The 14,229-nt window shown below is 31.1% G+C and overlaps 3 protein-coding genes across 3 annotated transcripts; 1 reads left to right on the top strand and 2 right to left on the bottom strand.

Moving 5' to 3' along the window:
* Positions 1–3,643: 3,643 nt before the first annotated feature.
* LOC106656919 (exportin-4-like) lies at positions 3,644–9,071 on the bottom strand. The gene is made up of 7 exons (XM_014378104.2): positions 8,779–9,071; positions 7,578–7,967; positions 6,606–7,325; positions 5,563–6,536; positions 4,736–5,488; positions 4,433–4,661; positions 3,644–4,354 (listed from the first exon to the last, which is right to left on the bottom strand). Exons 1-7 carry the CDS (start codon positions 8,974–8,976, stop codon positions 4,067–4,069), a joined length of 3,552 nt encoding a protein of 1,183 aa, XP_014233590.2. The 5' UTR covers positions 8,977–9,071; the 3' UTR covers positions 3,644–4,066.
* Positions 9,072–9,134: 63 nt separating this feature from the next.
* On the top strand, positions 9,135–12,977 carry LOC106656931 (crossover junction endonuclease MUS81). Its single transcript, XM_014378129.2, has 11 exons — positions 9,135–9,387; positions 9,466–9,909; positions 9,979–10,072; positions 10,150–10,691; positions 10,775–10,984; positions 11,055–11,279; positions 11,360–11,628; positions 11,688–11,901; positions 11,964–12,176; positions 12,239–12,358; positions 12,448–12,977. The coding sequence occupies exons 2-11, from the start codon at positions 9,478–9,480 to the stop codon at positions 12,682–12,684; spliced, it is 2,556 nt and encodes an 851-aa protein (XP_014233615.1). The 5' UTR covers positions 9,135–9,387; positions 9,466–9,477; the 3' UTR covers positions 12,685–12,977.
* A 148-nt stretch (positions 12,978–13,125) lies between these two features.
* Positions 13,126–14,116, bottom strand: LOC106656932 (60S ribosomal protein L37a). The gene is made up of 3 exons (XM_014378130.2): positions 14,031–14,116; positions 13,508–13,636; positions 13,126–13,431 (listed from the first exon to the last, which is right to left on the bottom strand). Exons 1-3 carry the CDS (start codon positions 14,031–14,033, stop codon positions 13,285–13,287), a joined length of 279 nt encoding a protein of 92 aa, XP_014233616.1. The 5' UTR covers positions 14,034–14,116; the 3' UTR covers positions 13,126–13,284.
* Between the last annotated feature and the right edge of the window lie 113 nt (positions 14,117–14,229).

The raw sequence follows: 14,229 nt of genomic DNA, 5'->3' as shown, positions 1-14,229 counted from the left end.
ATATACGAGTAGACGCGCGTGACCGCGTATATACGCGTATATACGAGTAGACGCGCGTGACCGCGTATATACGAGTATATACGGGTATGTGAAAATATTTTCGATTATCTCGAATAATCTCGAATACGAAAATATTCTCGCATATACCAAAATATGAAAATGTTTTCGATTTTTTCGTATATAATCGAATATGAAAATATTCTCAATTCTTTTGTCATGAACTCGTATGTGAAATTATTCTTGCATTGAAAAGTATCATCGAATATTCGCGGAAGTAAAACAATTCTCGAGTATCCCCAAGTATGAAAATAATTTAAAATATTCGCAGAAGTAAAGTTATTTTAGAATTTTAAAATGTTTTCAAAAATTCACAGATATGAAAAAAATTATCGAATTTCTACATATACACCAATATAAAAATTTTCTCGCTTTTCGCTCATATACTTGTGGATAAACATATTTTTGTTTCCAAAAATTTTTTCGAATAACCGTGGCTATGAAAAAATTTCTGATAATAAGCATATATCTAAATATTTCCTATTATGGAAATATTCTTGAATTCAAAGTACTTTCTTGTGGTTGTGTCATACACGTACACTGAAATATTAAAATATTTTCGATTTTTGCGGCCATACTGGAATATAAAAATATTCATGTTTACAAACATATTTCCGATTATTCACAGAATTATCACAATTCTCGAGTATTCTCGAGCATGTTAACACTTTAAAATGTTCACGGACATACAAATAATAGCGTATATAAAAAATGTATCTGAATATTCGCTAATATGATGATATTCTTGAATTCAATGTACTTTCGAGTGATTGTGTTATCACACATATACTCGAATATAAAAATATCCTCGCTTTTCGCTCATATACTCAAGTATAAACATATTTTTGTTTTCAAACATTGTTTCGAATAAACGCGGATATGAAAAAATTTCTGATAATGAACATACATCAAAATATTTTCTAATATGGAAATATTTTTGAATTCAAAGGGCTTTTAAGTGGTTGTTTTATACATCGTGTTATATTCAAATATCAAAATATTTTCGATTTTTGCGTATACACGCGATTATAAAAATATTGACGTTTATTATAAACATATTTTCTATTATTCACGGTATTAACAAAATTCTCGAGTATTCCCGATCATGATAACATTTTGAAATTTTCACGTATTTAAAAATATATCTGAATATTTGCTAATATGATAATATTCTCGAATTCAAAATTCTTTAGTGTAGTTGTGTTATAAAACGTGAGTACATGCCCACTGTGAAAGCACTATTAGTTATATAAATAAATGAATAGAGATGTAAATGAACTATGATCACGTATGTGTTGGACATATCCAAGTCGATAGAAATGATACGATAATTGAATGCCATAAATACATTATAATGATTTTGCACAAAAAAGTAATTCAATACTTTATTTACAGTTTTCCTAATTGGTCTGAGATTTTTTAATGGTATTATATTTTAAATTTTACCTAAGCAGATTATTAAAAAAAAGTCCTTCATGATGCCCAAACGTCATCGAGAGAAATGTGACCACGATATGAATATATTTTAAAGTGTAATTTTTTATAAAGCACGATACTATGTATTGATATGAATAATTGTCGGAATATTTTTGGTGCTTCTGATTGATTATTCGCGCATGAATTCATTCACATTATTAGCGAAGGCAGATGCTCTGTAAGTACTTTACACTATATAGAATTTTCAATATCGAGAAAGTAATCTTTGATTATGTATAATATAAATTCAACTTTATTAACAAAAAATTACAGACGACGGTTGAATTAAATGAAAAAAAAATGTACTCTTCGCTGCATTGATAAATATGTGAACATATCGTTTTTGATTACAGCCTAAGTAAAAAACACATAATCAGGGTTTAAGGAAGAGAGAACGAAAGGAAAAAACAGAGGTGGTTTGAATGATATTTTTCGCGTGCAAATGTGTTGGTGTGAAAGAAGTTTTGAACGCTTATCATTGTATCATCGTCCGTAAGTAAGAAAAATTGATTTAAAATACTTCGTCTAAGAAGCGCTGTTTTGAATAAAATTAGCTACTAAATTCATCAAAAACGTTCGACAAGACATGAGAATAAAAAATAATGTTAATTGAAGTGTAAAATAAACTGAACTAAAGGATAAAAAATGATGACTCGACGTTATTGTTTTCGATACAAAAATAATGAATAAAATTCATTGATGATTACGATAATAATGTATGCTACGGTAACAAAATGAAATAAATTTATAATTATCTTCAAAATAATTTTCATGTGTTATCTAGTTGAAATGAATGGCTTGGTTGAACCCACATGATTTATACTACTGAATACATATTGTCTTGGGTAATGAAATTACACTCAATAATTTATAGTTTTACTAATTATATATATTTATAGTTTATTTAAACTTTGTATTTTTGTACAATGATTTTTCTTGATAATTTTGTCTTATCATACACGAAGGAAATTGCTGACTATTACTGAATCAGTTTTAAAATCAAATTTTTCTCCCTCACTTTATTACTATCATACATGAAACAAATTTTTGTATTTGTCCGTTTTATTTGAAGAGGAGAACGAGTAGAAGTAAGAATTTGAAGAATTATTTCTTCATTTGTATTAACTCTACAATTTTATTCAAAAATAATTTTGAATCTAGCCAATTTTTTTCATAAAACTATATCAGAAATTACATTCCTTCAAGATTTTTACAGAATTTCAGAAAAAAATTTATAAAGTAAAACATTTTCACACTAAAAAACGCTAAAATACACAAAAAAAATCTTTTTTAAAAATCAATTAATTTTAAAAAATCAATTAATTTCAAAAAATTTTAAACGGTTAAAAAAAATTCGAAACAAAAAAGTTATTAAACTTTATATTCTTAATTTGCATTTGCATTTCGAGTAATTTGTCATTTACCTACTTATGAAAAATATCTTAAGATCTTTCTGTTTCAGGCATCTTATACTATAATCACACAATGAACAAATCGTCAAAGTAATGTGAATTTCTTCAAAACCAACAATGTAACTAACAATGGAAAATGAAATTTTCACCCAATACATTTTGGAAGAACACAAATGCGGAAATTTAAGGATAATTCAATCGTATACAAGCACTTTAATTTTTTACATCACGCAAACAAGCAAACATTTGAACAAGTTTTTATTCAAAATTGAATAAAGAAAAATTTTCTTAAATTCTCTATTTTTCAATACAATTATTTTTCAAATATATTTGACAATCTTTCTTTATCTATTTATGTTAAGATTTTGAAAAATTATATTTTTAATTACTTTTAAGACATAGCACCTAGTTTTCATTGGTCATCGTTAAATTTTTTGATTGTGCAGATAACTTTAGGAGTGCAGAGAGTATTGAATAAATGAATCGAATATTGAATTTAAGATTCTCTGAGCAAATACAAACAAAAAATTTTTTGTTGGCAATCGACTGCGTTTCGAATATTCGTAGAAGCATACTCCGAAAATCACAGACTTGACTAGTGGCATATAATCTATTTTTTCTTATTTTCTGGCAGTTGATAAGTCTGTATATCGTTGTTGTTTTTTGTAAAAAATGTATTAATACTTGATACACACCTATACGGAAGCAAGTTAGTTTCTGTGAAACATAAAATTGTATGGTTTATTATTGGATTAAGTTTGAATCTTAAATAGGTACATACTTTCACGCGAAGTCATTTGAATTTTTATGAAATGTCAAACGAGGCATTTCATTTTTCCACATTAAATATTCATAACTATGTACAAGATACTTAAATCGTCGGCAATATTAATTGCAAATATTCTTAAATTCATTACACTACTTTGGCGTTGATCCTTAATATTAAACATTATGATCACACACATTTCAACATTAATGAGACATTATTACCTACGAATCACGTCATTCAAATATCAAACCAGGAAACAAATGTAAACTCAATTTCACAAACAGTTGATATTAAAGTTCAAGAGACTGCCAAGTTAATATACAATGAGGAAGAAAATTTAAGAGACTGCAAGTTATTTTACAATGAGGAAGCCTTGCACGTTAACTATAAATTTGTCAAAATTGTCGCGGAATTTAAGTCTGTGTGTACGCCCAACATCAAGTCCAATGTTTTCGGTAAGTTCGTTGAACGCCGTAGCTAATCTTTGAGCAGTGGTTGCATCTGCCTGCTTGCTAATTAGAGTCTGCACAATTTGTTGGTATTTATCCTGGTAGCAGCATATGAGATAGTAAAACGGGATGCTTATGTGCGTTATCAAATCTGAGTTGATTTGATGATGAATGATTAAATTCATTAGGCACTGAAAAAAAATTAAGAAATTTAATATATTACTCATGATTATTGCATTATTATTACTTTTTTTTAAAGCTACACTTACGCCCATGAATCCTGCCAGTACGTTATTTCTTGGCAGACCACTTTCTACCTCACTGTAAATATGCTTAGCTAAAACTTGAATAATATCACAGCAGTGGAGTGTGACTTCGTGCCCGTAAGAATAAAGACCGAGTTCAACCGATGCTAACAACTGATTAAGCAATGTCGTAGGTAAGCTGAAAACTTGTCTTGGGTGCATTTCGCAGAAGTAAGTTATCATTTTAAAATATCTGAAAATTAATAATTTTTTCGTTAAGTCGAATAAATTTTTCGTTATCACATCTAATAAATGCATTCTACTTACTGGAGGCATAAAGAAGGGAATTTGAATAAATTAATAGTCATCATAGGCATTATGAAGTTAAAACCATACAGAAAGACAGTCACAGGCTCACAGTTTTGAGTCGGTGCATCATTTCCTAATGTACTAGAGGAAATAAAATCTTTGCTCAGTACATTCGTCAGCATTTTCATTATGAGTAATATGTCTTGAAACGCATCTTCTTCGGCTGTAGTGTCTGATGTGACGCGGTTCACATTGCTGGCAGCATAATTCTGTAAAAGTTGTACTATTATTCCATACAGGCCGTCGGTATGATGGAGGAAGTACAACATGTTTTTCGAGCATTTGTGGAATAAATCAAGTATAAGGTCAACAATTTGCTGATAATTGTGATAAAGGCTTATCATGCGCGGCATTTCATTTAGAACTGGTTCACAGTATTGGTAAACAGTGTGTACTGTATTACTTGTAACTCCTTCCGCGACACCAACCATAGTTTCAAGAACGTCCATTATTTGAACTTTGATCATTTCATGATGGTAAGTTCGTGGAAAATCGACGTGATTAATAATATCAGTGAACTTTTTTTGAACCGGCATTAATATTTGCCCATAATATTCTTGCATGCGTTCTGGGTCATCGGACGGCAGTGCCATGCCAACTTCTACAATAGCTTGTATCAATGTACGTTTGACTGATTGTGGTAAATCTTCGCTCTTAATAGCCAATGTCACTAAATCGACGAAACGTTCGCATTTCATTATCATACTCGCTCTGAAAAGAAGATTTGGGCGCTTTATAGTCGGATGTTCGAATAAAAAAAAATATACAGTAAAGATTCAACTCACTTGTTCGGAACTTTAACCAATGATAACAGTAATTTATGGATTTCATCGGTAACTGCTGCTTCGCCTTTGAAAGCCTGAATGTGACAAATAATTTTGTCCACCAAAAAGTTGAGGGTCCACGGAGAGCCTTGCGATTCTTCGCCGCAGGCCTCGAGCAGCGTCGTGCTTATTTCATTGTAGTTGGTCTCCTTTATCATGAGATAGCTGAGAGCCCATCGATGCATGAACCAGAGGATGCTGCTGCACAGCTCGGGCGACAAGTGCTGGGCGGCGTTGTAACTGATGGCAATTTTCGTGACTTCGCTCAGCCGAAACACGGCGGCCGTCAGTCGTATCACGTGGTCGGCCGATTGCTCGGCACCCGCGATGTCGCTTATGTTCGATTGCGGCGAGGCGAACAGTTGCAACGTCACGTTGATGTCCATCGAGCCTTCTCGTATTTGATTCATGCTGTATCGCATGATTTCGGACGGTATGAGAGGAGTCTCCCCGTCGGCTTCCATGCACAGCACGTGACCGGCTATGAGAACGAGCCAGTGAAGGTCCTCGTAAAGATTGTCCGCGATCGTTTGCTCGTTCATGTCGAAAGAGTTGGCTTGATTGACCAGACGGTTTAGATGCTCTTTCAGCTTGTTCGTACGATCTTCGAGCAGTCGTGAGAGCAACTGCAGCGCGTGATTTGGCACCAGTCTCCCGAACAAACCAATTGACAATAGATCTAAATTGAACTTGGTTCTGTCGTTTTCTTCCAAATCGTTCATTATATCTTGGGTGTCTGAAACATTTTGTATACCGGCAGCTCCACGCGAGCCGTCCGGGGGTGATAAATGGCATTTTAAATAACAGTTAAATATTTGCAGTGCACTTTGTTGGCAAAGGTCGCCCGGAAATATTGGTGCTTCCATGAGAACAATTGTCCATGCATCCAGAATACTTTCTAAACCTTCGGTAAACATGCAATCATCAGCACCTGCCTGAAATAAAATTAAAATCATTAGATTTATAAGCGCTAAGTAAGCTCATGATTGATTTGAATTACTTACATCTTCTTTAGAGGCACCTTCAACAAAAACGCAAGTGACTCGTACCATATTTTCTATATATTGCCTTCGGAACGCTTCTGGTAGATTCAAAATATTTGGCTTGAAGTAATTGTTCAATTTTTTAAAGATCAATGAAATTCCAATTGCTTCATGGTCAATTATTTCAATACTTAGAAGCAGTTCTAAGAAATTTTCAATATATCGTGATACATATTGCAATTTGCAATCATCACTTTGGAAGACAGTTCCATTCAAGCTAGCTAATTGGATCAAACAAGTTCTTGCATGATGTGCTAGTGAAGGATTGGTCCTTACTTTCCAGTATAGACGGAAGAATAATTGAACAATCATTGGCTCCAGCATAACATCACGCCATAGGGACGTTAATCGCAGCGTTGGACAAGTGTCTGTTTCATAAATTGATTCAAAAACACCTATCAAACGCTTTGAAAGATTAACATAGATGAATCCCCATGTAAGAACATTTTCGCAAATTGATAACAAATGTTTTATGAGAGACATGGTGTTTTCAGGTATACCATCTGTAGTAAATTCATTTAAAGCTTGACAGCAAAATTTGAATATTCTCTTGAGACATGTAACTTCAAACTGCTTCTTTGCTTTAAAGTGAACCTCCCATGTTAAACCAACATCAGAAGATTTTAGTGTTGTGGCATACTCTTGCATAAGAGATGATATAATACTACACCCCAACATTTGCTGCAAAAAATAGATTGGTTAAAAATGTAATTGATTTAGTAATAGGATAATGCTCAACTAATAAAAATTTTCAAAAACTGTTTCTGCAATTTGTTTTGAATATTTTTTAACAAAAAAGTTATTAGTTCCTTTTCTTTCAGAATTCATAAGGAATCTTGAGGAAAAAATTATTTGTTACACTTTATTTCAGAGACTTTACAAATGAAGTAAAATAAATTTAAAATAAAATTCAAATAAATTATAAAAACTTACTCTAGGAAGATCACCACTTTTTATAAGATTTTCAACTTGATTCAAAATTTCTTTTCTCTCTTCACCCAAATCTTCAACACTACCTCTCTTAACTATGATAGCAATAACTTGAAGTATTCTTTCTCTCACAAATGGAGCTAAAGTTGGCTTACTGATAATATAATGGAATAAATATTGTCTCATTGATGCTATGTCTGCTGGCTGCAACATATCCCATTCTCGTATCATTGCAATTTTGATTACACCAGCAGCCTCGAACAGGACGTAGTCCATTGTAGTAGTTTCCAAAATATTTCGACATAGCTCATATGGAGATTTTGTCTTTCGAAAATTAAGAAAAACAGCTTCTGCTGTCTGTCGCTGTTCCTGTGTTACTAAATTTGGAGTTGCCTGGACAAAAATTTTAAATATTAAAATGAGATTTAAAACATATTTTGTCATAAAAAAATAATTATAATGGTTTACAGATTTTAAAAATCTCATCTAGCTCATCTAATTGAACTTTCATTGATTTAACTGCCTGCAATAAAAGATTTTCCAATGTTTTTTAAATTTGAAAATATTTATATTTGATCAAATTTATTGAAATTATTATGATTTTAAAAAAAAAGTTGAGTTTTCATTTTCTTGTATGAACCCTTTTTTTTCAAATTTTCTACTTGTAGGTGTTGTGTGTATAAATATATTCATAAGTGACATGAACTTTTCCAGAGTACCTCTTCATCAAGATTAAACCATTTTTAATTAACTATACATTGAAGTGCTTCTCTGATATTAAGGTTTTAATTAAACAAGAACAAAAGGTTTGTATTAATATTTAGTAAAATTTTTTAATAAGTTCATCAATTTCAAATTTTCAAAATAAGCAGACAAAATAAAATGAAAATAACTCGAATTCTATGTCCAAGTTCGATGTAAGTGTAACGAGATACGTACTTATTGTATTAAGTTTATTAACTAAAATTTAATGAGTTTGTAAGGTATTAGTACAAGAGCGAAATTAGTTTTAAAAATTCAGGTTCAAACCGAACTTTAAATCAGTTTATATTCGATTGATAACCTATAAGGTCTGCTTATAAACCTTAAAATGGCTCGGCCATCCTGTCGAGATGTATAAATCGTCACGATGGTGCTATGAATTTTTTTTTAACGACAAGGAATTCCCAACTTTGTCGAGGAAAATTTACAACGAAAAACTTACAAGGATAACTTGTGCAGCAGCCTCCAATTCTCTTAGCACTAGGTCCGCCATTTTTATAAATATAAATACATAGAATCCTGCGAGGTGAAAATGAATGAATTCCACATGCGGAGTGCACTGTCTGTCTGCCCGTACTGCTGCTGTTGCGTGCACCCAAGCACCACATTGGCGGTCTTTTCTACATTCGGGGATATGCATGTGATGCTTGTGATGTACGGAGCAGAAAGCTTGTTAAATGGTAATCGTGACTGAATTTGGGACCGTGTTTTGGAGGCTCGTTGTAGAATGCGCGAATGAATATTTGGCGGTAAAACGATGCTTTCGTATAGTTCCCTTATTTCGAAAGTACGAACCTGTCAGTACATGCAAACTGTAATGCTGCAGCAGTATGCGTACAGCACTTTTTAAGCCGCAGATTTCAGGCCGTAAAGTGTAAACAAACATTACTGACAGTTCTACGGTGCGCGATTGAGATTGAAAAACTTGTTGAGAATTAAGATTAAATTTCATGATACTGACCTTATAATCAATGATTATAAAAGTAAACAAGCGTCGCTGCGATGGATAAAAAACCGCAACAGTAGTTAAAGAATTATTTATTTTCAAAAGGTAATTTCTTTAATAAAATCCATTAGGTTAGTTATAAATTAAACAATTTTTTTTCAAATGACGTTTTTTTATTCTCAGCGAAATTTCAGTATGGCAAAAGCCAAAAAGTGTGCAAACCCATTGTTTGAACAATGGTTGAAAGAGTGGCAGGATGAAGCTAAAGCAAGAGATTTACAGATGCAATTTTGCTTTGGCAAAGCCCTAGATTCTTTGAGGAGGTATCCCTTAGTTTTAGAAACTGGAAGTGACTGCATTATTTTGAAACATTTTGGTCACAAACTATGTGACATGTTAGATAAGAAATTGTCTCAACATAAATTATTAGATAACTTACCATCATGTAGTAATGATGGTTCAAAAAAACCTCGTAAGAGAGAAAGAAAGAAAACTGAATCTGACGATGCTCCAAAAAATGATTCTCCTTCTCTTCCAGAAGATACTTGTTCATCGCAAAATAAATTTAATTCTAATGATTCTAAAGAAGTAATCAATGATGATTCTCTACCAGCCAAAAAACGAAAGGTTTGTTTGACAGGCCTAAAGTATAAAAAAAAATATCTTTAAATTGTATAATAACTATGTTAATTGTAGAGTATCAACAAGCCTTATGTTCCTAAAATTGGATCTGCTGCATTTGCCATCCTTATAACAATGTATAAAAATTCTCAGCAACCAAATTATCCAGGTAAAATATTTTAAAATTTTAATTTTGAGACTATTACTTATAAAAAAAAATTTTTTACACTTTGTTAAATATTTCAGGTCACATGTTTAAAAAAGATATAATATTTCAAGCCCAAGCCGAGAGTGATTGTCAAATGAAGGGAACAGCTTTAGAGCACTACTCTGGATGGTCATCAATGACAACATTAATCAGTAAAAATTTAGTATCAAAAAAGAGTTCTCCAGCTAAATATAGCTTAACCGATTCTGGTTTAGCTTTAGCTATAAGTTTATATGAAGGACATTTGAATGTTAATTCAGATGAAGATAATGGAGTGGATGCAATTGAAAAAGTTCAAAATATTGATAAAGAAAAAAAATCTTCAGAAGCTGTGGTATTACTTAAGGACAAAAATAAAACCAAAAACTTACCTAAAAAACCCCAAGAAACTTATACCAGTAGTACATCTAAAATTTCTGATAATTTTGATTATCAGGTACAAGTCTCTAATTCTCCTCTTCATTTTGAATCAGCAGATAGAGACTTTTCTTTTCCTGATACCAGTGTTTTCAATCATGAAAATCAATATAATTTAGTAAATTCAGATGATGATGACAATGTATTTGAGGTTGAATCAAAGGTAAATTCATAACTTCAATATAGTAATAATAAATAATTGTAAGAATTATTGTTTCATTCCATCAAAATTGAATTCATTTTCAGTATGGTTGTAAAAATAATGATGTAAAAAGTAACAAACTTATAAAAAATGATTCTAATGAGTTTAACTATTTAAAAAATTTGTCAATAAATTCACCAATTAAGTCTTCTGTAAGAAAAGAAGTACCCATGAAAAATGTTTCAACAGTAAATAATGATATTATTGTTATAAATGATGATGAAGATGACTGTGATAATAATTATTATACTAAGGTAAGATTTAAACTTTTTGATATGTATGAAACACAAACTGAATGAAAATAATAATGCAGTTACTTTCAAGGGTCAAAGTGATAATAAATTGAAATATGATACAGAAAAATCACGAGTGGAACATTTCAGAACTACCCAAAAATCATCCACAAGTTCTGAAGAAGATTTTGAAGATTTTTGTAGAGAAAATGTTGAACCTATGATAACAGTAAAAAATAAACATGAACACTCAATCTATTCAAAAATTATAGATGAGTCACTCTCAACAGAACTTCATGATAATGAACAAAACAATGTAAGTGTAGAGTTTTGAGATAATTTCTAAATCTTTACTTGAGCATCCAAATTTATTAAAATCTATACATTTTCATTCAGGATCCAATAGAATTTGCTGAAATTGATAAAAATATTGAAAAAATTTCTGGAGTGAGTTCATCAAATGTCTCAGAAAGTAATAACAAAGCAAAGCCAAAAGCAGATGAACCAATACAAATGCATACCAAAGAAATTACAATAAGCAATGATAAAAATAAAAAAACAGCAAAGAAAACTGAGATTCCTGCAGAGATCAATACTGAATTGTTTTACTTACTACCCAACAACTTTGATATTATTTTACTTGTTGACACACAAGAAACATCAGGGTAAAATTTTTCATCATTATTTATATTGTAAGCAATTTAGTATCATTTTATTATTTCAGGCTCAAAGCAAAAGCGAAAAATGACGCTACTGTATCTGAATTATCAAAACAAGGAGTTGTTTTTGAAATAAGAAGTTTGAACGTTGGTGATTTCACTTGGATTGCAAGATGCAGATTTACAAAAAAGGAACTCGTACTTCCATACATAGTCGAAAGAAAACGCATTGATGATCTTTGTGCCAGTATTAAAGACAGTAGATATCATGAGCAAAAGGTTTTTGTTTTTTATATCATTTAAAATTTTTTACTTTTTTTTCTCACACATTTATTATTCAGTTTCGTCTAAAACAAAGTGGTATCAAAAATGTTATATATCTAATTGAAAATTATGGAAAAAGTTATCATGGTTGCATTCCAATGACATCATTGTTACAAGCAGGAGTCAATGCTTTAGTTCAAGATGATTATACAGTGAAGTACACAAGAGATCATAAAGATTCAATGAGATATCTTTCCACTATGACAACTATTTTGACCAATATTTTTGAAGTACGTATATTTATGTTCATCTGCAATACTTGTAAATAACTTTTTTGAACTTTTTTTCACAGGGTAAAGAATTAATTAGTTGTTCAAAAGATGCATTAAATAATATTGAGAGAGAGACCTCTGAAGGTACTGAGCATCTTATAGAATTTTCTGAATTCAACAAGTCATCTGTTAAAACTAAGGTAAGCATAATTCCAAAATTATCAAGTAATGAAATTAAATTGATTTTTTATTTTTAAAATAAATATTAATATTAATTGATCATATTTAGAAATTCAAGATACGCGAGATGTTTATAAAACAGTTGCTTCAACTAAAAGGCTTATCAGTTGACAAAGCTGTAGCAATAGCAGAGTTGTATCCCACACCCAAAATTCTATCCAATGCATTAAAAGAATCTGATGACAAATTATTAGCTGATGTGGTGGCAGGACCAAACAAACGAAAAATTGGACCAGCAATTAGTAAAACAGTCTATCAACTATATACAAAATACAATCTTTCGTGATACTTCATTCAGATCAAGGTTTTTTCTACTTTTACATTTGTATATAATATGATAATAGTGGAAAAGCAATTTTTTGTTATTATTTCGGTTCAATTTTGCAATCAACATGATCATTTGCCATTAAAAAAAATAATAATTTGTGCGTAAATGCAAAAAGTGCATTAATGTATTGTATATTGAATTATTCATATATATTTAATATAATAAGTATTTGAAATCACTCAACTCTCAAGTGTAGTCAGGTATTGTAATTTCTTTTTTATAAGATTTGTACAAACTCTAAAACTAAATAGTCACTTAATAGTTACAAGAGAAAACTTTAAATTAAAATTTAACGTGAAATACTATCAATTCATGTATATAATTGAAACAAAAAGTATTATGGAAATAAGAAGTATGTGGACACAGAAAAACTTAATAAATGAGAACTATTAAAAAAAATTAGTTATTTCATTAAGTTTATTTTATAAAACTTATTCTAATAAATTTAGAATATAACATTTTGGATTCAGTGTTAGGAGAAATAATACAAACAGATACTTTAGGTACCATAATTGTTGTATTATTTACTGTGTTGGTGTTGTCGTGATGTTGTTTTATTTACTGATCTTTCACTTCACGCAATCTGCGCACTGCTGATCTTACAGATGCAGCTGTGGTGGTTGCGAATACCCAAGCTCCTCCAGCAACAACGCGCTTGCACCTCTTGCAGGACCAGATACCAACAACGCTTCTTTTCATTGACTCCTGCAAATTAAAGAGAAAGAATTTTTAGTCTATGTTACTTCATTCAGAGGTGTAATCAATAGTTTTATCAATTTACCTTTCCACAGAAAGTGCAAGTGTACTTGCTGTGCTGGGTGATTTCCATTTTCTTCACCATTTTACGCAAACTGGCACCATAACGGGTACCGTACTTGCCGGTGATTCCGACCTTCTTTGTTCTCTTAGCCTAAATTGTTTAAAAATAAAATTAGTTGAGGTTTGATTTGTGCATATAAAAATGTATGTATCAAGCTTATAGTAATCATTGCAGCAAAATATTATCTTCATTTATTAAATCTCAACACGTGCAAACAGTCGACATGTGTCCTAAAATAAGTTTTCTGCTCGAATTTTTAAATTATTTACAACATTTAATTCACTGCACCGCACATGTGCGAACTAGCTTGGATAACCTCACTAATTGTAGCATGGATTTGAAAGCTATATTTGCACTATTTTACGTTGCAATAACATAAAATATTTGTATTCACAACTACGCGCATAAATTAATTTAATGAAAATATCACTTTTTGCAATAATTATAAACTGATACAAGACATAATTAAAGATTATTAAAATACCATATTAGAGTAGTGTTCAGTTAGCAATCTAACGCGAAGAGAGCGGCTCAAAAAAAGGCCTCGTGTACGTTTCCAAAGATAGTCGGCGGCGCTCGGTGGTAAAGTATTTCTGTCGTGAAACTGAGCACGCGCGGTCAATAAACCGCGCGAAGGATTATCTTTCGAGTTCAAACTCGAAAACGATGTGAATGAAGAAAGT

This window comes from Trichogramma pretiosum, unplaced genomic scaffold (assembly GCF_000599845.2).
Source record: "Trichogramma pretiosum strain Unisexual culture from Peru unplaced genomic scaffold, Tpre_2.0 scaffold20, whole genome shotgun sequence".
Lineage (NCBI taxonomy): Eukaryota > Metazoa > Arthropoda > Insecta > Hymenoptera > Trichogrammatidae > Trichogramma > Trichogramma pretiosum.
Note: the sequence above shows the minus strand (reverse complement) of the source record. Positions and strands in the feature narration are given on the sequence as shown.